A 21,215-nucleotide genomic window follows, 5' to 3' on the forward strand; every position below is an offset into this window, starting at 1 on the left:
TCCCTCTATTTCTTTTCTATCTCTATGGCTCTAATCGGACCACGCGACAAAATTTCAAAAATCGTTCTAGTTTGTTATCCGATTTCTATGCTTTCTGCCCACTGCACCAAGAATTAGGCGCTTACGATATTCTACTATTTATGCGATGCTTCGTCGTCCAATAAAAATGATGAACATTACTCCAGTCTCCAGCTTGCGTTCGTACCGTAAGTCGTGGTGATAATTGTGTTTTTAGGCCTTGTCATATAACTACAGCTAATGTATATAAAATTAATTTATTCAAAGATTGATATTACTAAATTATTGTATTTTTAATACTGGTTCGTTGGGCACGCATCCCAAAATATTCTACGGGATCTTGAGGTTTAATCAGAATGTTCGGAAACTTCCGCGAAGAGACGGTCAACGGCAATTTCGGCAAAGCCACTTCAGGGATTTAAAGAAAAAGTTACGGTCCAAGAAACAACTCGATTCAACTTTAGGAGACCCAGTTTAAATCAAAGGTAATTTATTGCATTTGCTATTTTGTTAAAAGTAAAAAGTATTTAATAGTAAGGTAGATTATTAACAAAGTTAAATTTATTAAAGGGATTGGCAACCTATATTGCAGAAATTTGTGAAAAGTTGGGTATAGTAGGAATACGAAGTAGGCGCGAAGCTACGCAGAGGCACGGCCAACTTTGATTGTCGGCCATCCCGTTTGTTTCCTATCTTTCGCAAAACTGCGTGAGTAAATTAGTTCCTAGTGATAGCGCTAGGAGCGCTTTTACGAACGAAATTCTACTTCTGTATTAAAAAGCCAAAGGCGGGCGATTTAAACTTAATCACAATAAAGTAGTTATTTCGTGATTAACATGATATTTTTTCACAAAATAAGCTGCAGTAAGTAAAAATTTAATATTTTTTTTATTATATTCAAGTATAATAAACAGTATATGAAATAATTTAACGTATTAAAATGAAAGAAGACGCGTTGAGGTTAGGAAACGCCATATTTGAATGTGTTAGTTTTGCGACCAGTTGACGACTTTTTTCATTTGAAAGGTATAAAAGAAAGGTAATATTATAGGTTTTAAAATATTAACTGTAAAATAAGAAAAAAACTCTTTCGTAAAGGTAAATTAAACAATGGCTTTATAGGACTAATAAGTAATGTTTTGGCTGCAATATTTATTTTTCTCAAAAATGCTGTTTATATATAACTTTAATGAATTAAAATAAATACATTGGAAAAATCATAGTTTAAAAAAATTTTATAAGTTATAGCATGAAAGTATTTATTTCTACCATAAATATAGAATTGCCATTAGGTAGTCTGACCTCTATCTCAAAGATATATTTCGTACTATTAGAGGTCATATTCTAAAATTAACTAGAAACGTTCTTTGTCGATTAACATAGGAAATATGAGGATGTTTCGTCAATCAAGATACCAAAGAACAGGTCTCTTCTGATTGAATTTGGTGAAAACATAAACAAAATTGTAACCACCCATCAGAGACCCAAAAATAGCAAAAGCTAAAGTTGTTGTTTGTAGAATTTTTAGTGATATTTACCGGGTTTGGGAGAGCTAAGTATTATTATTTGTTACCGACTGTAAAATAAAAACTAAACTTTTACGGGAAGCTACATGTATCTTATCGGCGATTTAAATTTCAGTTGAAGAAAGACAAGATTTTGATGCCTACTAAAACCAAAAGTGGATAGATATCTATCCCCTTTTGCTAAAACTTTATTTACGATTTGAAAATTCTCTTTTTAGTGTGAGCCCGATTCCAACCTGTTCGTTCTAAACGTTCATTTGGTTGTGTGTGAAGCTTACAATTCCTGGGTGTGTTTCTGCCTGACCGGCTCGTTTCAGAGACCAATATCCGGTGGGTTTTGGCGAACAGAGCATCCTTGGGTACACAATAATCAGAATTTTTACAAACATTTTAAAAATACACACATACATATAAACATACTTGAAAAGGGTACCATTACATCATCAGTAAGCTCATCAAATGTAGGAGCTAACAGTTTAACTTCAATAAACCAGTTACAGAGATGACTGTGTCGTCTCTAAGACTGATTCAGGACCGTCCAATTCATCAAGCAAAGATGTCATCGCAAAAGAATGTCTAAGAATTTTAGATGCTCTTTTAATACATCCTGAAACTCAGAGGGCTACAATGAACCTAGGAAGTAGAGCATATGTAGCTGGATATGTTTTGAAACAATTGGAAAAGGAAGAGTTTTGTAATGACTGTATTGAAAAACTAACCCATCCTTGTCAAAACTCACCTCTTCTCGATTTGATTCAAGACCAAGACCGAAGTAATTTGAAGTATCCAAGTCAACCATTTGTGTCTGTAATTTCCACAAATGTAAATTTCGTGCAAAGCGCATATTCCTACATTTGTGACTCTCCAAAGGTTTGCTCTAAAATTGAGGAATGTGTTTTACCAAAACTTGAACTTTGCCCGGTATTTGTTTGTCACAATCCAAACCATGCCAAACTCATTGCAAAAAAGTCTGTCAAACATTAATTCCTGCTGCTATTGATAATTTAACCCACACAATTTCTGCAAAACATGAAAAGGTTAAGAGAGATTGTAAGCAAGCCAATATCTAGAAAAGTCTACAAACTTTAATTAAAGTTATCTGAGAAACAAATTAGTTACCCATTTTCAGTTGTCATATCTCATTTAAGAATTTAACTCTAGAGTGAAATTTAAAAAAAGAACTTGTTTTAAAAATTTTACTTTTCATTCATTAAAAGTAATAATTTATTTTAAAGAAAAACAAACTTACATTTAATATGGACAGCTAGGCCTACTTTCCACAGATCACAACGTTAGTAAAGAAAAATGTTAGTTCGTAAAGACGACAAAATATCCCCTGGCGGGAAAAATAATACTTGAAAAATTTAGACGATTGGGATGGCCGCTATGGCGCGACAGCGAGCGACAATCAAAGTTGGCCGTGGCAGAGGGAATCATTAGCTAATAATTTAAGGACCTCGAAATTCAAATATGCAACGTAGGTTGCCAGCCCTTTTTAATTAAAAGCTTTCGCCAACACCCAATCAGAGCTTAAGATTATTTGTTTGTCTATTTTTTTTATTTAAAACTTTCTATTAGTTGTAGATGTTACTTGAAAAGATAAGTAATTAAATAACACGAGTCTCGAAACCCAAAATTCGTCAGAGTTTGAAGTTTTGGGGGCCTTCTGTTTTACGCACGACAAAATTACTTATTACTATCTTTTTTATAACTGTCAGGTGACTGGGAAATTACTTTACTTTCAGAAATATAGTACAAAACGGAGAGAGACAGAGAGTGGTCACATTTAACATGGTTTATTCTTGTACTATTTTCACTGAAGTGGTAAAACGTCACACGGTCTCTAAATGGCTAAAACATACACGTATTTGTCACGCGCATGAAGCCAATGTTAGGTTTAAATGTTGTTATGAATCATGTTCAAGCATTTTCACTAAATATGTTTCTCTTAGAAGCCATATATATATATATATAAAACATTTTTCTAGAGGGGTATTTGTAGAAAAAAAGGTGATTTTTTCAGGGTTTAAAAAAACCCAGCCCATTGGGCTTTTTTGGGTTTTATAGCGTTTTTTGGGTTTATTGGGTTTTTTACCTAAAATGATACCCTAAATCGATGATTTACTTAGTTTTTATTTTTAATTTTCAATTTAACACTACCTATTTCTCGCCCTTATTCTTATTTCTCGTAGACGTAAAGTATCGTCTGCTCCATGTTCTGCTAAATATTGATTTAAAGTTGCAGAAGTTTAAAACTTACTGTTTAGTTAACACCGTAGAGATAGAAAAGAAATAGAGGCACTATTGTATTTGGCGAAGTTGACTGTGAGTGCCGACCCCGTTTTCGCCAATGTAGGAAGCCATGAGATGGGCAGATTACGTGGCGCCATCGACGCGCGGTGAAATGAAATACATTATGCCATTTTGAAAATCAACTGTCATTTGATGTAAACAAAGGAAGGATAGATGGCGTTGCAAATTCTGCCCATCTTCGTTTTCATACAACAAATGTTTAACGAAAAATTCATGGTAGTAGTGTGTTCGTAATTTTTTTAATTATTATTTACGAGTTTCATCGAATTTTGTAAAACAACGTTAGATGAATCGAAGCCAATTTCTTAGGGCTTTGGTTTCACTGGAGCATTTTGATAAACCTTAGAGAGAGGGGTGTGTCTATCCGGTGATTGAGAATTTCATTCTCAATCACCGGATAGACACAAAGAGCTTGGCTCCCGCCGTTCACCCGCGCCTCTCCCGTTCCTCCCCCACCCGCGCCTCTCCTCCCTTGATCACCAGAATTTCTATTCACCAGATTCTCCCGTTCACGGGTTGCTTTCCCCCAACCCCCATTCACTGGATACTTTATCTCTCGTTCACCAGCTCCTTTCCCCCATTGCGTTCACCCCTTCTAATCACCAGCTCCTTTCCCCCATTGCTTTCACCCCTTCTAATCACCAGTTGCTTTCCCCCAACCCCCATTCACTGGATACTTTATCTCTCGGTCACCAGCTCCTTTCCCCCATTGCTTTCACCCCTTCTAATCACCAGTTGCTTTCCCCCATCTCTAGGCAATAAAAACAACCATAATTGTTATCTCTCATACTATCGATCCCAATCGCTAGAAATTGGCTTTTTCCCCATTCGCTATAAATCGCAGCAGTTTGCCAGAATTAGTTTTATCTCTCCGAAATAATTAATGTACCCAAAATTGGACCGCCAGTTTATTATTCTTTTTAGGGGAATCTCTATGGGAGTTTAACATTACAATAAAGCTAAAAGGTCCAGTTTGGGGTACATTTGGTCCGAAATGGGGTACATAGGGCCGAAAATGGTGACTTTGGTCGTTTTTGGGGTACATTTGGTCCATTTTTGGGTACATCCCTGCTTTCCCCCATCCCCATTCTCCAAAATTAGTTTTCCTCGCGCAGATATCTGGAGATTAGATTTTTACCCGTTTGCTTATCGCTTTCGAACCCCTTAATTTCTAATCTCTAGGCAATAAAAACAAGTTATTTACATTTAATTTTTTATTTTAGAACTTTGTTTTACATGTTAGTAGGTACTATCAGATATTCCATTAGATGGTTATCTTGTACATTACACAATTAAAACAAATTAAAGTAGTTAAGTTTACAGGCATTTAAATGGGGTGAAACGATCTCCTGCAACTTAATTTAATTAAAAGTTCTAACTCACGTATTTGTAGTGTTTAGCAACAGTATCGTCTGACATCCGAGGGACAGTTACAAACGTCTTCTTCTGGTACAGGTGAGAAGCTTTTGTCAGAGACCGTAGTTGCTTTTGGCGTCGGGGGAATGTCCCATTCTAGCGAAAGGTACTTTTTTTCCGATGGTGAATTATCCCTAGCCGGACAGTTTGGAAAGAATCTAGCATGTTCAAGTTCTGGTACGTCTCCTGATTTCCATCCTTCTAATACGCCATGGCATTTGTAACATCGTACTTCATCGCCCTGCTGAATATAGTAGAATCCAGCCTTCGCTAGTTGCTCCTTAGTGACGTGCGGATTTTTCCAGTGACGAAACGTTTCAAGTCGATACACTTCAATGTCCATAGCTGATCTAGACCAAATACGTTCTATAGTTTCAAATGATACATTCTCTAAGCCTACATTTACCCCTAAGTCTACTAAACCTAATTTTATCAATATGGTTAAATTTCTACGCTAAAATTATCAATATAAATGCTTTTTTCAATATGCAAATTGTTTTAAATATGTCTAAAAATATAGTCTATTACCAAGAAAAAATAGTTACTTACTTTATGGGTAGAAATCCTTTGTCAAGCTGTAGAAAAGACTGAGCGATCCGTCAGCAGGTCTTTACTCGTCAATGTGCCGTAGAGAAATGACGCACGGAAGATTAATTTATTCCTATCTTGTTGAGAATAATTCATCACGTGATCTAAACTTCAAATAACCCTCAAATTCTATTGGCTGTCTCTCTCTGACAGTTTAAACTGCCTCTAATGATTGACGGCACATATTAACCCACTTGAGTATTTGGAAAAAACCCTTTGCTACTCGAAGGATAGTTTTGGAAATACCACGTTGACGATATCAAAATCGAGCTCTCACTTGAAAATGTTTACGGAAAACAATCCTCTTGGAAAATTGAGTTACGTAGAAGATTGCTAAAAAATGGCTATGTGTTAAGTTTTTTTCAATAATGAGTCTTATTTTTTACATTTTAAAGTATTTATTAAGAGTGAAAAATCCTATGACTACACTGACGGCATATCTTAAGTACCGGTGGAAAAATCCAGTGCTCAAAGTTCAGTTATCTTATTAAACGTGCGCGTGCACAGAAAAATGAACGAGTCACGTGATAGTAACTTAATTTCTACGCTAATCTTACCCCTACTAGACCTAATTTCTGTCTAATACATTTCCAATATATATATATAAAAGAATGCCTAAAAATTTCATTTTAAATATAATAAAATAGCCTAGCTGATTATTATTATTATAACTTACTTTTCAGCGTGACCTTCAATGACTATTCCCAATGCTAAGACTCTTTATTGAGATAACTAAGAATTGATTCCCATGACTACCCTGACGGCATATCTTAAGTACCAGTGGAAAAAAAATCCATTGCTCAAAGTTCAGTTATCTTATTAATCGGGTGCGCGCGCACAGAAAATGAAAGTCACGTGAGAATCGGTACGTCACTGAAAATAGTGGAAGTGTCATCACTAGAGTTCTTTTATCAATATATTTAATTAAGGATTATTTCAAAGTTTAGATGGCGCCATGGTTCTCAAAGCAGTGATATTAAAAGATCTCAACGGGTGGAATTGGAGAAACGCTAAAAATATTTTCGACATATTCATTCTCCCTGAGTATAAATAAATAAATAAATAAATACATTCTTGGCATAGTAGTAGGATTTTAAGAAAAAAATTAAATACGGAAAATCAATTATTTTATTTTAAAGGTTTTGTGATTTCTCACCAAACAATTTCAACATCTTCAATGTAGGCTATCACATCAGGGGCATCTCAAAAATCTTTTTCCTCTGATCTCCTAGTTTCTGCCTCTGTCTTTAGTATTTATAAATATTTTCCTATCCATAAACCATTTCCTAACTGGTGGACATTGATAACACTAAAAGTTTACTTATAATAATATGCTGAAATACATTTTCCAATACGCAAAAAATTAAAGCTAGACCTAAAAACCTGTAAAGTGTAAATAGTTAAGACTAAATTTCTAAGCCTAGCCCATGAAAGTACATTTTCCGTAAATCATATCCTAACATGAATGCTAATAGAGCTAGTACATTCTCGATAAATATACATGTTCTTGGGAAATAAGAGACGTTTTTTATCAAAGTAAGCCAAGTTTAAAGCTTATTGTCATTGGTTCCATAACAAAAACCACATTCGGATCAAAATAAATTTATTTATTTTATTTTTATACAGATTTTTTTTCATTTTTTTTGCCTTAATTTCAATTTTGGGAGTCGGTACCCGTTTCACCGAAGATGAAGATGCTTCGTTTTATTCAGCGTTGGGTAAATCGCCGTGTAAAAAAACATCTAGCATTGCATTAACTTTTTCCTCGTCCTCGTCCGAGACCCCTACAATACGTCTCTCGATCTATAAAGTAAAGAAATCAAAATAATAAGCTAAACGATAATCCATACCTTCTATTCACTAGTTCAATTTATCACTGTCTCATATATCCACTATCGTACATACATACATACATACACTAACTTACTAACGCTTTAGTCTCCGCAAGTTTTTATGTTGTATAATCAAAGTTTTGAATCGAATAATAATAATAATAATAATAATTAGATCAAAACAAATTTCAAGCTTACGTTAATGTATTCCCTTGAGTGAGGGCCCAATCTTTGAAAAATCTTCTCAATGACGACATGGGTAGCTAGATGGACGTCGATGTAACCTTCGTCCTCTTGCAGGTTCAATTCACGTAAATACCAGTTTTTATATTTTCTTAACATTATTTCTAACGTTCTAAACGAAAATTGTTTTTCGTTTGGCATATCAGGCTTAAAAGAAAACCTAAGAACTGCTTTAGTTACACGCATATCCACGTTATTTTCCATAGCTAATATTTAGCCCTTAAACTTGCTCGTAATTACGAAGAATGTAAAAATGTAGAATGCTCGCTCCTATATTTATGCCAAATCAGAAATCACTTGAAATAATAACTTCATTTGGTACTTAAAAAACGGTGAGAGGTGGGAGGAGGGGTTTGGTAATTTATAAATTTTTATAATCAAATGTACCATAGCAAAAGTATATAAATAATACAAGAAGTGCACTAATTATTATTTTCGCTCGCCAGGTAATTTCGTTTGATTTCCGTTTCGCACGGACGCAGATAACATGGTAACGCGACTACAGCGAACCGATAAAGCTAATTAATAAAATATTGTCAACCATTTGATATTAGAAATGTTAAAATAAAACTTTTACAGATAAATCTAATTTATAAAATATTGCCAATTGAGGGTTTGCAAGTTAGTTTGATTATAGGTTTTGAGTGTTAGAATAGAAATAACGCTAAATACAGGGTTAAATTCAATTCAAAATAAAAGACCATGACAATAAAAAATAACCTTTAAAATATAAATCGCGAAGAAAATGAAGTAACGCGACTTTTAAAATTAGTATAAAATGTTTAATCCCTCTGAAAACGTGAAAATTCATATAGGACAAAACCCAAATACATGTTTACTGAGCTTAGCACTCTACTTTTTCAATCCTCTATTCTCAATGGTGGCCTCTATTTTTACCATCGTCTGCTTCGTAAACTTTATGGATGCATTGGAAGGGCTCAAATTAAGCTAAGTGGGTACACTTCTTGTTTAATTTATATACTTCTAACCATATTAAAGTATCAATTTTAATAAAAGGAATTCAACTTAAGTGTTGTTTTGCTATCTGAAATTCGAAAACAAAGAAGGTAGTACAGGGGTACTTAAGTTGATTTTAATATTTTTTTAGAAATAACTTAAGTATACAGCGAAATAATCATTAGTGGTATCTAATTTTTTAAGTGCCCACATACTTCTCATCTCGTATAAAAGAGGGTCATTTTTGTACTATAAAACCATTCCATTCCTGAAATCCGCTACAGGAAAAAAGTTGATTAAGCTAAGCAATTTACGAGCGACGTCCTAGCGTACTTGTAATTAAGAAAGTAAGTACTTAGTTTTACGATTTTGCTTAAAACTATGATTTTAAATCGATAAAGTGAAACACGTAAAGTGTCCCTGACCAAAATTGTTTCACAAACATCTGTACCGTTTAATAAGATACGAGTATGATAACGATTTCTAGAGCCCTATGTTCGATAATGATTCATTAGGAAAATTTGAATATAGTTTAAATTTTTAATTACTTATTTTTTGGTTTGACTACCAATTTGGAGGACTACTGTTTTGATTTTGATATAACTAAATTTGATTGGTTTTCGAAAAGTTTTCTCTTCTACCCCCGCCCCCAGTTTATAATTATGATGTCAGTTGTAAATTGTTTTTTTCGAGTATAAAAAGGGTAAACAGAAAAATTGAGAGATAGTATTAAGAAAACAGCCAATTCGAATTGTTTCGGAATCGGCTCGAGGGACTAAGTACGTAGATATACGTCAATTGTAAATTCTAAACTTTGTATATATATTATATTCAATCATTCATTCTTACTAATTTTATAGTAATGGATCCTATTTCCATAACTTTGGCCTCGGGAAATGAGTACGTCGGTACGACAACCGAATCTATGATTTGCTTTCACTGCGGCGAATGTACGGAAGAATTGGCAGTAAGAGGCGGAGGACTCTTCTTTTGCTGGGGTCGAGAGTGCGCGCATTATCAAATGGGAGTAATTTTTCGACATGGTAATGTCTATACCAAACACATCACAGGGCATCTTATAAAGGAGTTCCCGCCCCATCTCCGCTGTACGTACTGTGGAAGAAGAGGGTCGAAGAGAAGCCGTCGACGGGAGGAGTGCTCAGCGTTCGATTTCATGGGATGCTGTCATTACCCTAAGCCTCCCAGAGACCGAACTGTAGTTCGTTTTATAAATAGATAAATAAATAAATAAAATTGCGAATAATTTACAAATAAATGTCTATTGACTTTTCTTCATCCTATAATATAAGTTTATTCCTATATTTTTAAGCTTATTACAATAAGATTTCTTTAAGAGAGAGAGAGAGAGAGAAAAGAATTGCTTAAATTAGGAAGTAATAATGAATCTATTGAATCCAATGTAAAGAAAATGCATCAAGATATTAACTTGGAAAATCCAAAAGATGATTCACCAGTAAGCGGTATTCAGTTAATTAAAAATCATAAACAAAAACCGACTGATTACGGTGCATCAAGATATAATATTTGTATATCTTCGAAAAAAGGTGAATCATTAAACATCAACAATGCGGTAATTTACTTATAATATATTTTATATGAAAATAATTAAAGGTTTTATAAATGATAAATTATATTATAGATTATAGGTGGATCTAATAGCAAAATAGTATACCTCCAGGTAAAGTATTGTTTTATTTAGAAGTTTAAATATTAAGTTAATGGTTTATTTTAGAATAACTATATGTTAAATGATTTATTTTAGAATAGCGTTGATACATATGGTGGTAGGACAACATTAGAAAGTAGGTATATTGATTTAAAAAAACTATCGATTAATTAAACATTTTAATAATATTTTTACATAGCTTCGATAGTATCCAGAGATTGTACGATTGTTATTACAAAATGAAACTAATTTATTTTATAATAAATATAGGTAGTAAAATGCTGCAAAAACCTCTGACTCTACGTTCAATACGTTAAAATAGATTACAATACGTAAATATAGGTGAAAAAATACTAGAAAAACACGCATACTATTATTTTTTTTAATTTTTGGAAATACACAACATCCACCAGTTACTTCGCAATGACGAACTGGCTGCTCTCTTTGTCCCAGGAGACATGACCAATGAGTTGGCAAAGTACGGAAAAGACTCGTACATCCAAGAATTGGCAACAGGTGGCGCAAATTAAGTTCCGTACTTTAAAGGCGTAATTTTTTGCGCCACCTGTTGCCAATTCTTGGATGTACGAGTCTTTTCCGTACTTTGCCAACTCATTGGTCATGTCTCCTGGGACAAAGAGAGCAGCCAGTTCGTCATTGCGAAGTAACTGGTGGATGTTGTGTATTTCCAAAAATTAAAAAAAATAATAGTATGCGTGTTTTTCTAGTATTTTTTCACCTATATTTACGTATTGTAATCTATTTTAACGTATTGAACGTAGAGTCAGAGGTTTTTGCAGCATTTCACTACCTATATTTATTATAAAATAAATTAGTTTCATTTTGTAATAACAATCGTACAATCTCTGGATACTATCGAAGCTATGTAAAAATATTATTAAAATGTTTAATTAATCGATAGTTTTTTTAAATCAATATACCTACTTTCTAATGTTGTCCTACCACCATATGTATCAACGCTATTCTAAAATAAATCATTTAACATATAGTTATTCTAAAATAAACCATTAACTTAATATTTAAACTTCTAAATAAAACAATACTTTACCTGGTGGTATACTATTTTGCTATTAGATCCACCTATAATCTATAATATAATTTATCATTTATAAAACCTTTAATTATTTTCATATAAAATATATTATAAGTAAATTACCGCATTGTTGATGTTTAATGATTCACCTTTTTTCGAAGATATACAAATATTATATCTTGATGCACCGTAATCAGTCGGTTTTTGTTTATGATTTTTAATTAACTGAATACCGCTTACTGGTGAATCATCTTTTGGATTTTCCAAGTTAATATCTTGATGCATTTTCTTTACATTGGATTCAATAGATTCATTATTACTTCCTAATTTAAGCAATTCTTTTCTCTCTCTCTCTCTCTCTTAAAGAAATCTTATTGTAATAAGCTTAAAAATTTAGGAATAAACTTATATTATAGGATGAAGAAAAGTCAATAGACATTTATTTGTAAATTATTCGCAATTTTATTTATTTATTTATCTATTTATAAAAAGAACTACAGTTCGGTCTCTGGGAGGCTTAGGGTAATGACAGCATCCCATGAAATCGAACGCTGAGCACTCCTCCCGTCGACGGCTTCTCTTCGACCCTCTTCTTCCACAGTACGTACAGCGGAGATGGGGCGGGAACTCCTTTATAAGATGCCCTGGGATGTGTTTGGTATAGACATTACCATGTCGAAAAATTACTCCCATTTGATAATGCGCGCACTCTCGACCCCAGCAAAAGAAGAGTCCTCCGCCTCTTACTGCCAATTCTTCCGTACATTCGCCGCAGTGAAAGCAAATCATAGATTCGGTTGTCGTACCGACGTACTCATTTCCCGAGGCCAAAGTTATGGAAATAGGATCCATTACTATAAAATTAGTAAGAATGAATGATTGAATATAATATATATACAAAGTTTAGAATTTACAATTGACGTATATCTACGTACTTAGTCCCTCGAGCCGATTCCGAAACAATTCGAATTGGCTGTTTTCTTAATACTATCTCTCAATTTTTCTGTTTACCCTTTTTATACTCGAAAAAAACAATTTACAACTGACATCATAATTATAAACTGGGGGCGGGGGTAGAAGAGAAAACTTTTCGAAAACCAATCAAATTTAGTTATATCAAAATCAAAACAGTAGTCCTCCAAATTGGTAGTCAAACCAAAAAATAAGTAATTAAAAATTTAAACTATATTCAAATTTTCCTAATGAATCATTATCGAACATAGGGCTCTAGAAATCGTTATCATACTCGTATCTTATTAAACGGTACAGATGTTTGTGAAACAATTTTGGTCAGGGACACTTTACGTGTTTCACTTTATCGATTTAAAATCATAGTTTTAAGCAAAATCGTAAAACTAAGTACTTACTTTCTTAATTACAAGTACGCTAGGACGTCGCTCGTAAATTGCTTAGCTTAATCAACTTTTTTCCTGTAGCGGATTTCAGGAATGGAATGGTTTTATAGTACAAAAATGACCCTCTTTTATACGAGATGAGAAGTATGTGGGCACTTAAAAAATTAGATACCACTAATGATTATTTCGCTGTATACTTAAGTTATTTCTAAAAAAAATATTAAAATCAACTTAAGTACCCCTGTACTACCTTCTTTGTTTTCGAATTTCAGATAGCAAAACAACACTTAAGTTGAATTCCTTTTATTAAAATTGATACTTTAATATGGTTAGAAGTATATAAATTAAACAAGAAGTGTACCCACTTAGCTTAATTTGAGCCCTTCCAATGCATCCATAAAGTTTACGAAGCAGACGATGGTAAAAATAGAGGCCACCATTGAGAATAGAGGATTGAAAAAGTAGAGTGCTAAGCTCAGTAAACATGTATTTGGGTTTTGTCCTATATGAATTTTCACGTTTTCAGAGGGATTAAACATTTTATACTAATTTTAAAAGTCGCGTTACTTCATTTTCTTCGCGATTTATATTTTAAAGGTTATTTTTTATTGTCGTGGTCTTTTATTTTGAATTGAATTTAACCCTGTATTTAGCGTTATTTCTATTCTAACACTCAAAACCTATAATCAAACTAACTTGCAAACCCTCAATTGGCAATATTTTATAAATTAGATTTATCTGTAAAAGTTTTATTTTAACATTTCTAATATCAAATGGTTGACAATATTTTATTAATTAGCTTTATCGGTTCGCTGTAGTCGCGTTACCATGTTATCTGCGTCCGTGCGAAACGGAAATCAAACGAAATTACCTGGCGAGCGAAAATAATAATTAGTGCACTTCTTGTATTATTTATATACTTTTGCTATGGTACATTTGATTATAAAAATTTATAAATTACCAAACCCCTCCTCCCACCTCTCACCGTTTTTTAAGTACCAAATGAAGTTATTATTTCAAGTGATTTCTGATTTGGCATAAATATAGGAGCGAGCATTCTACATTTTTACATTCTTCGTAATTACGAGCAAGTTTAAGGGCTAAATATTAGTTATGGAAAATAACGTGGATATGCGTGTAACTAAAGCAGTTCTTAGGTTTTCTTTTAAGAATGATATGCCAAACGAAAAACAATTTTCGTTTAGAACGTTAGAAATAATGTTAAGAAAATATAAAAACTGGTATTTACGTGAATTGAACCTGCAAGAGGACGAAGGTTACATCGACGTCCATCTAGCTACCCATGTCGTCATTGAGAAGATTTTTCAAAGATTGGGCCCTCACTCAAGGGAATACATTAACGTAAGCTTGAAATTTGTTTTGATCTAATTATTATTATTATTATTATTATTCGATTCAAAACTTTGATTATACAACATAAAAACTTGCGGAGACTAAAGCGTTAGTAAGTTAGTGTATGTATGTATGTATGTACGATAGTGGATATATGAGACAGTGATAAATTGAACTAGTGAATAGAAGGTATGGATTATCGTTTAGCTTATTATTTTGATTTCTTTACTTTATAGATCGAGAGACGTATTGTAGGGGTCTCGGACGAGGACGAGGAAAAAGTTAATGCAATGCTAGATGTTTTTTTACACGGCGATTTACCCAACGCTGAATAAAACGAAGCATCTTCATCTTCGGTGAAACGGGTACCGACTCCCAAAATTGAAATTAAGGCAAAAAAAATGAAAAAAAATCTGCATAAAAATAAAATAAATAAATTTATTTTGATCCGAATGTGGTTTTTGTTATGGAACCAATGACAATAAGCTTTAAACTTGGCTTACTTTGATAAAAAACGTCTCTTATTTCCCAAGAACATGTATATTTATCGAGAATGTACTAGCTCTATTAGCATTCATGTTAGGATATGATTTACGGAAAATGTACTTTCATGGGCTAGGCTTAGAAATTTAGTCTTAACTATTTACACTTTACAGGTTTTTAGGTCTAGCTTTAATTTTTTGCGTATTGGAAAATGTATTTCAGCATATTATTATAAGTAAACTTTTAGTGTTATCAATGTCCACCAGTTAGGAAATGGTTTATGGATAGGAAAATATTTATAAATACTAAAGACAGAGGCAGAAACTAGGAGATCAGAGGAAAAAGATTTTTGAGATGCCCCTGATGTGATAGCCTACATTGAAGATGTTGAAATTGTTTGGTGAGAAATCACAAAACCTTTAAAATAAAATAATTGATTTTCCGTATTTAATTTTTTTCTTAAAATCCTACTACTATGCCAAGAATGTATTTATTTATTTATTTATTTATACTCAGGGAGAATGAATATGTCGAAAATATTTTTAGCGTTTCTCCAATTCCACCCGTTGAGATCTTTTAATATCACTGCTTTGAGAACCATGGCGCCATCTAAACTTTGAAATAATCCTTAATTAAATATATTGATAAAAGAACTCTAGTGATGACACTTCCACTATTTTCAGTGACGTACCGATTCTCACGTGACTTTCATTTTTTGTGCGCGCGCACCCGATTAATAAGATAACTGAACTTTGAGCAATGGATTTTTTTTCCACTGGTACTTAAGATATGCCGTCAGGGTAGTCATGGGAATCAATTCTTAGTTATCTCAATAAAGAGTCTTAGCATTGGGAATAGTCATTGAAGGTCACGCTGAAAAGTAAGTTATAATAATAATAATCAGCTAGGCTATTTTATTATATTTAAAATGAAATTTTTAGGCATTCTTTTATATATATATATTGGAAATGTATTAGACAGAAATTAGGTCTAGTAGGGGTAAGATTAGCGTAGAAATTAAGTTACTATCACGTGACTCGTTCATTTTTCTGTGCACGCGCACGTTTAATAAGATAACTGAACTTTGAGCACTGGATTTTTCCACCGGTACTTAAGATATGCCGTCAGTGTAGTCATAGGATTTTTCACTCTTAATAAATACTTTAAAATGTAAAAAATAAAACTCATTATTGAAAAAAACTTAACACATAGCCATTTTTTAGCAATCTTCTACGTAACTCAATTTTCCAAGAGGATTGTTTTCCGTAAACATTTTCAAGTGAGAGCTCGATTTTGATATCGTCAACGTGGTATTTCCAAAACTATCCTTCGAGTAGCAAAGGGTTTTTTCCAAATACTCAAGTGGGTTAATATGTGCCGTCAATCATTAGAGGCAGTTTAAACTGTCAGAGAGAGACAGCCAATAGAATTTGAGGGTTATTTGAAGTTTAGATCACGTGATGAATTATTCTCAACAAGATAGGAATAAATTAATCTTCCGTGCGTCATTTCTCTACGGCACATTGACGAGTAAAGACCTGCTGACGGATCGCTCAGTCTTTTCTACAGCTTGACAAAGGATTTCTACCCATAAAGTAAGTAACTATTTTTTCTTGGTAATAGACTATATTTTTAGACATATTTAAAACAATTTGCATATTGAAAAAAGCATTTATATTGATAATTTTAGCGTAGAAATTTAACCATATTGATAAAATTAGGTTTAGTAGACTTAGGGGTAAATGTAGGCTTAGAGAATGTATCATTTGAAACTATAGAACGTATTTGGTCTAGATCAGCTATGGACATTGAAGTGTATCGACTTGAAACGTTTCGTCACTGGAAAAATCCGCACGTCACTAAGGAGCAACTAGCGAAGGCTGGATTCTACTATATTCAGCAGGGCGATGAAGTACGATGTTACAAATGCCATGGCGTATTAGAAGGATGGAAATCAGGAGACGTACCAGAACTTGAACATGCTAGATTCTTTCCAAACTGTCCGGCTAGGGATAATTCACCATCGGAAAAAAAGTACCTTTCGCTAGAATGGGACATTCCCCCGACGCCAAAAGCAACTACGGTCTCTGACAAAAGCTTCTCACCTGTACCAGAAGAAGACGTTTGTAACTGTCCCTCGGATGTCAGACGATACTGTTGCTAAACACTACAAATACGTGAGTTAGAACTTTTAATTAAATTAAGTTGCAGGAGATCGTTTCACCCCATTTAAATGCCTGTAAACTTAACTACTTTAATTTGTTTTAATTGTGTAATGTACAAGATAACCATCTAATGGAATATCTGATAGTACCTACTAACATGTAAAACAAAGTTCTAAAATAAAAAATTAAATGTAAATAACTTGTTTTTATTGCCTAGAGATTAGAAATTAAGGGGTTCGAAAGCGATAAGCAAACGGGTAAAAATCTAATCTCCAGATATCTGCGCGAGGAAAACTAATTTTGGAGAATGGGGATGGGGGAAAGCAGGGATGTACCCAAAAATGGACCAAATGTACCCCAAAAACGACCAAAGTCACCATTTTCGGCCCTATGTACCCCATTTCGGACCAAATGTACCCCAAACTGGACCTTTTAGCTTTATTGTAATGTTAAACTCCCATAGAGATTCCCCTAAAAAGAATAATAAACTGGCGGTCCAATTTTGGGTACATTAATTATTTCGGAGAGATAAAACTAATTCTGGCAAACTGCTGCGATTTATAGCGAATGGGGAAAAAGCCAATTTCTAGCGATTGGGATCGATAGTATGAGAGATAACAATTATGGTTGTTTTTATTGCCTAGAGATGGGGGAAAGCAACTGGTGATTAGAAGGGGTGAAAGCAATGGGGGAAAGGAGCTGGTGACCGAGAGATAAAGTATCCAGTGAATGGGGGTTGGGGGAAAGCAACTGGTGATTAGAAGGGGTGAAAGCAATGGGGGAAAGGAGCTGGTGATTAGAAGGGGTGAACGCAATGGGGGAAAGGAGCTGGTGAACGAGAGATAAAGTATCCAGTGAATGGGGGTTGGGGGAAAGCAACCCGTGAACGGGAGAATCTGGTGAATAGAAATTCTGGTGATCAAGGGAGGAGAGGCGCGGGTGGGGGAGGAACGGGAGAGGCGCGGGTGAACGGCGGGAGCCAAGCTCTTTGTGTCTATCCGGTGATTGAGAATGAAATTCTCAATCACCGGATAGACACACCCCTCTCTCCTTAGTACTACACCACAGTTTTTTGCCTTTTCCCACTTATCTAATTCACCAACAAGAGATATTTTCGTATCATCACGTTTCCGTTTTTTATTTGAATTAAACTCGTTCATTAACTTCATTATAATTAAATAAATATTAAAATACTAGAACCAAAACCACGTCCACGAAGGCCCGAATATCTTAGTTCGCGTATGAATACCTGTCACTAGTCTCTCTCGGGTCGCCCCTCACTATTTTCAAAACATCTCCGTCAGAGACAAATTCCTCAAGCGGGGAAAAAAGGAAATAAAGCAGGGTCCGGATTTTTTTGGAGATACCACGTCACTAGACGATTTCAAAACCCCACTTTCCAGCCCCTTTAACACTGTTAACTTGCTACTGTTAGATTAGTGTTTACCAAAACACTGGTAATGTATTTTGTGTAAATACGTTTTATAAAAAAGCAATATTTTTGTAATATTATAGAATTTAAAGAATTAAAGTTTAATTCTTTAAATTCTTTAATATAGTTTAATTATTAAACTATAAATTTAAACTTTTTTCGTCATTTTTGAAACTTTTTAAGGTGGGTTTTTTAAGTGGGCTTTATTGTGGGTTTTTTAAGGTGGGTTCAACCCAAAAAAAACCGTGGGTTTTTTAAATTCGAACCCTGGATTTTTTAAATAATGGTTCGAATATTGAAGAAGATCATGATATAATTCCAGTTGAAAACCTAATACTTAACGAACCAAATAATTTTCGACAAGTAGAAGAAACAGCTGAACTGAACAAAGATTCATTACATAAAAAAGCTGCCCTTTTTATGTTAGAACTCCGTGAAAAGCATAAGTTGCTAGCTTCTGTAACAAGCAGTATAGCAAATAGTTTAACAGGCTTAATCGAAAACTGCTTAGAAACATTTAAAAGTTTAAATAGAAGTTACCAAATAGAGTTCAATAATAGCGAAAATGATTTTGATAACTCAAACTCGAGTAATTACAGACTCTGTGGTGGGAGTTATAAAAAGTAATTTCAAATTAGAAAAATATTGCAAGGAACATTTGAATTATGTGGGCCCAGTTGATTACATATTAGGAACCCAAAATATTAATGGTAAAACTTTTAAAAATACGCTGAGTTATGTTCCAATTATTTCTGTTTTAAAACAGCTATTATCTCATGATGATGTATGGGAAGAAAATCTGAGAGAAAAACCAGAATGTGACCCTAATTTACTAAGTGATTACGATGATGGTGAAATATGTAAAAACCATCCACAATTTTCTAGAGATCCAAATATTTTAAGGCTGCATTTTTACTTAGACGAAGTAGAGTTAAATAATCATCTTGGCTCTAAAAGAGGCAAGCATAAGGTTGCCTTAATATATTTCATGGTAGGAAATTTTAACCCTTCCCTTAGAAGTAAACTTAGTAGTATTAATTTGGCTTTAGCGGTTAAATATGCAGTTGTAAAGCAATACGGCTATTCTAAAATTTTAAAACCACTTTTAAATGACCTTGAAGAAGTAAAAAAAATGGGTTGGAAGTATAGAAATCAAAAAATTAAAGGAGCATTAGCCACCATATCTGCTGATAATCTTTCTAGCCACAGTGTAGGAGGTTTTTCAACATGTTTCACTTCGGGTAGAATTTGCCGGCAATGTATGATTAAAAAAAGCCCGTCTCCGTTTTCAATACTTGAAAATTTTGATGTTACTGAAAGCCTACCGCCTGATTTAATGCATGACTTTTACGAAGGACTTGCTCCACTAATTCTAAAATTAGTTTTCAATCACATGATTAACTCGCATTTCATTACTCTCGATGAAATTAATAGAAAGATTGAAAATTTTCCTTACGGTGAATTACATAACAAAAACAAGAGTGTACAAATTACGAAAGAAAGACTGGCAGGTTCAGCTACTTTGACTGGTACAGCTGTTCAAAAAAAACTTTGCTTTACCTTTTCCCATTACTTTTTGGTTCGAGTGTACCAATAGATGATGAAGTTTGGAAATTATTACTACTCTTAATTTCGATTGGAGAGATAATAACAGCACCGATAATAGACTGCAAATGGCTAGCCTATCTTTACGAAATGATCGACGATTTTGTGTATTCGCGCTTTATACCAAAAATACATTACATAATACACTATCCTAGGTTTATTAAAAAATATGGCCCTCTTCTTCGCTTATGGTGTATGAGGTTTGAGGTCAAACACCAGTACTTTAAGACAGTAGCGTCTATATCGCGTAATTTAAGAAATGTGTGTACAACTTTATCTAAAAGGCACCAGATGCTAGAGGGCTGGGAGCAAAGTGCTGGTAAAGGATTTGAAAATGGTGACCTAGTAAAATTAAGTAAAGTGAAATTTAGTCAGCTTCCTGAACTCTTAAGAAGAACACTAGGACAATTCATCAAATTAAACTCTGATGTACAACAAATTGCATCAGAAATTAATTACGCTGGTGTTCACTATAAAGCGGGATATATATTTCCGGTAAATGCAGTGCCTGAAGAACTTCCCCTTTTTTTTAAATATATTTCATTGTGAAATTTCATGACAATTGGCACTTGTGCTCCAAATATATACATCATTACAACGCTTATATTGTTCAAGAAATAAGTGATGGGGAGATAATACAATCTGGTGAAAAACTAGATTACCTTGCACTTAGCAGTTTTAGATTGGATTAAAATGATGTTATATTACTGAACTACAAAATAGCTCACAAGTAATAAATTGCAAATGATTTTAGATGACCACTCTAAAGTGTCACGTCACTTGTAAAGGAAACAAAAAGCTTTTCCAGTGCGAAGATTCGTGCACTATTAAAGATTTTTGAGCTCAACTAGAAAAACTTTTCAACAAACAAATCAAGGCTATTCAAGTATTCAATGAAGATTTTCAAGATTGGTTGGACCACGAGTTAAATGAAGGACTACCGCCTTCTATGACCAAACTATTATTAATCTCCATGGAAGAAGAAATCTCAAAACAAACTGATCTGTAAGTTATATATATCATTTACTTTTTTCAATAGTTTTGATGCTGGTTATATTTCATAGGCTTGTTCCTAGTACGTTTCTCATCAAAAGGAAACTGTAGAAACAACCGAATCTGCCATCTCTGAGGCCCCCTATATAATTTTTTTTATGGTTAGCTGGTTACCCCCGAAGCTCGAGGCCCCCC

At 33.7% G+C, this 21,215-nt stretch overlaps 2 protein-coding genes and 1 long non-coding RNA gene across 5 annotated transcripts; 2 read left to right on the plus strand and 1 right to left on the minus strand.

The window, feature by feature from the left end:
* Positions 1-200: 200 nt before the first annotated feature.
* LOC149940310 (uncharacterized) lies at positions 201-21,155 on the plus strand. The gene is made up of 3 exons (XR_016481347.1): positions 201-503; positions 20,782-21,032; positions 21,092-21,155. It is a non-coding gene; the product is annotated as an uncharacterized LOC149940310 (long non-coding RNA).
* On the minus strand, positions 5,138-6,124 carry LOC149940311 (baculoviral IAP repeat-containing protein 7-B-like). Of its 2 annotated transcripts, none has more exons than XM_090178362.1 (2): positions 5,823-6,124; positions 5,138-5,618 (listed from the first exon to the last, which is right to left on the minus strand). In XM_090178362.1, the coding sequence occupies exon 2, from the start codon at positions 5,614-5,616 to the stop codon at positions 5,254-5,256; it is 363 nt and encodes a 120-aa protein (XP_090034488.1). In that variant the 5' UTR covers positions 5,617-5,618; positions 5,823-6,124; the 3' UTR covers positions 5,138-5,253. The 2 variants fall into 2 exon arrangements, with proteins under 2 accessions (XP_090034488.1, XP_090034487.1); XM_090178361.1 differs by having other exon boundaries at positions 5,148-5,623; positions 5,823-6,118.
* LOC149940312 (baculoviral IAP repeat-containing protein 7-B-like) lies at positions 16,124-17,100 on the plus strand. 2 transcript variants are annotated; one of them, XM_090178376.1, is made up of 2 exons: positions 16,124-16,420; positions 16,625-17,100. In XM_090178376.1, the coding sequence occupies exon 2, from the start codon at positions 16,627-16,629 to the stop codon at positions 16,987-16,989; it is 363 nt and encodes a 120-aa protein (XP_090034502.1). In that variant the 5' UTR covers positions 16,124-16,420; positions 16,625-16,626; the 3' UTR covers positions 16,990-17,100. The 2 variants fall into 2 exon arrangements, with proteins under 2 accessions (XP_090034502.1, XP_090034501.1); XM_090178375.1 differs by having other exon boundaries at positions 16,127-16,420; positions 16,620-17,094.
* Positions 21,156-21,215: the final 60 nt, after the last annotated feature.

The sequence above is a fragment of the Leiobunum rupestre genome, chromosome 6 (assembly GCF_980474605.1).
Source record: "Leiobunum rupestre chromosome 6, qqLeiRupe1.1.hap1, whole genome shotgun sequence".
Lineage (NCBI taxonomy): Eukaryota > Metazoa > Arthropoda > Arachnida > Opiliones > Sclerosomatidae > Leiobunum > Leiobunum rupestre.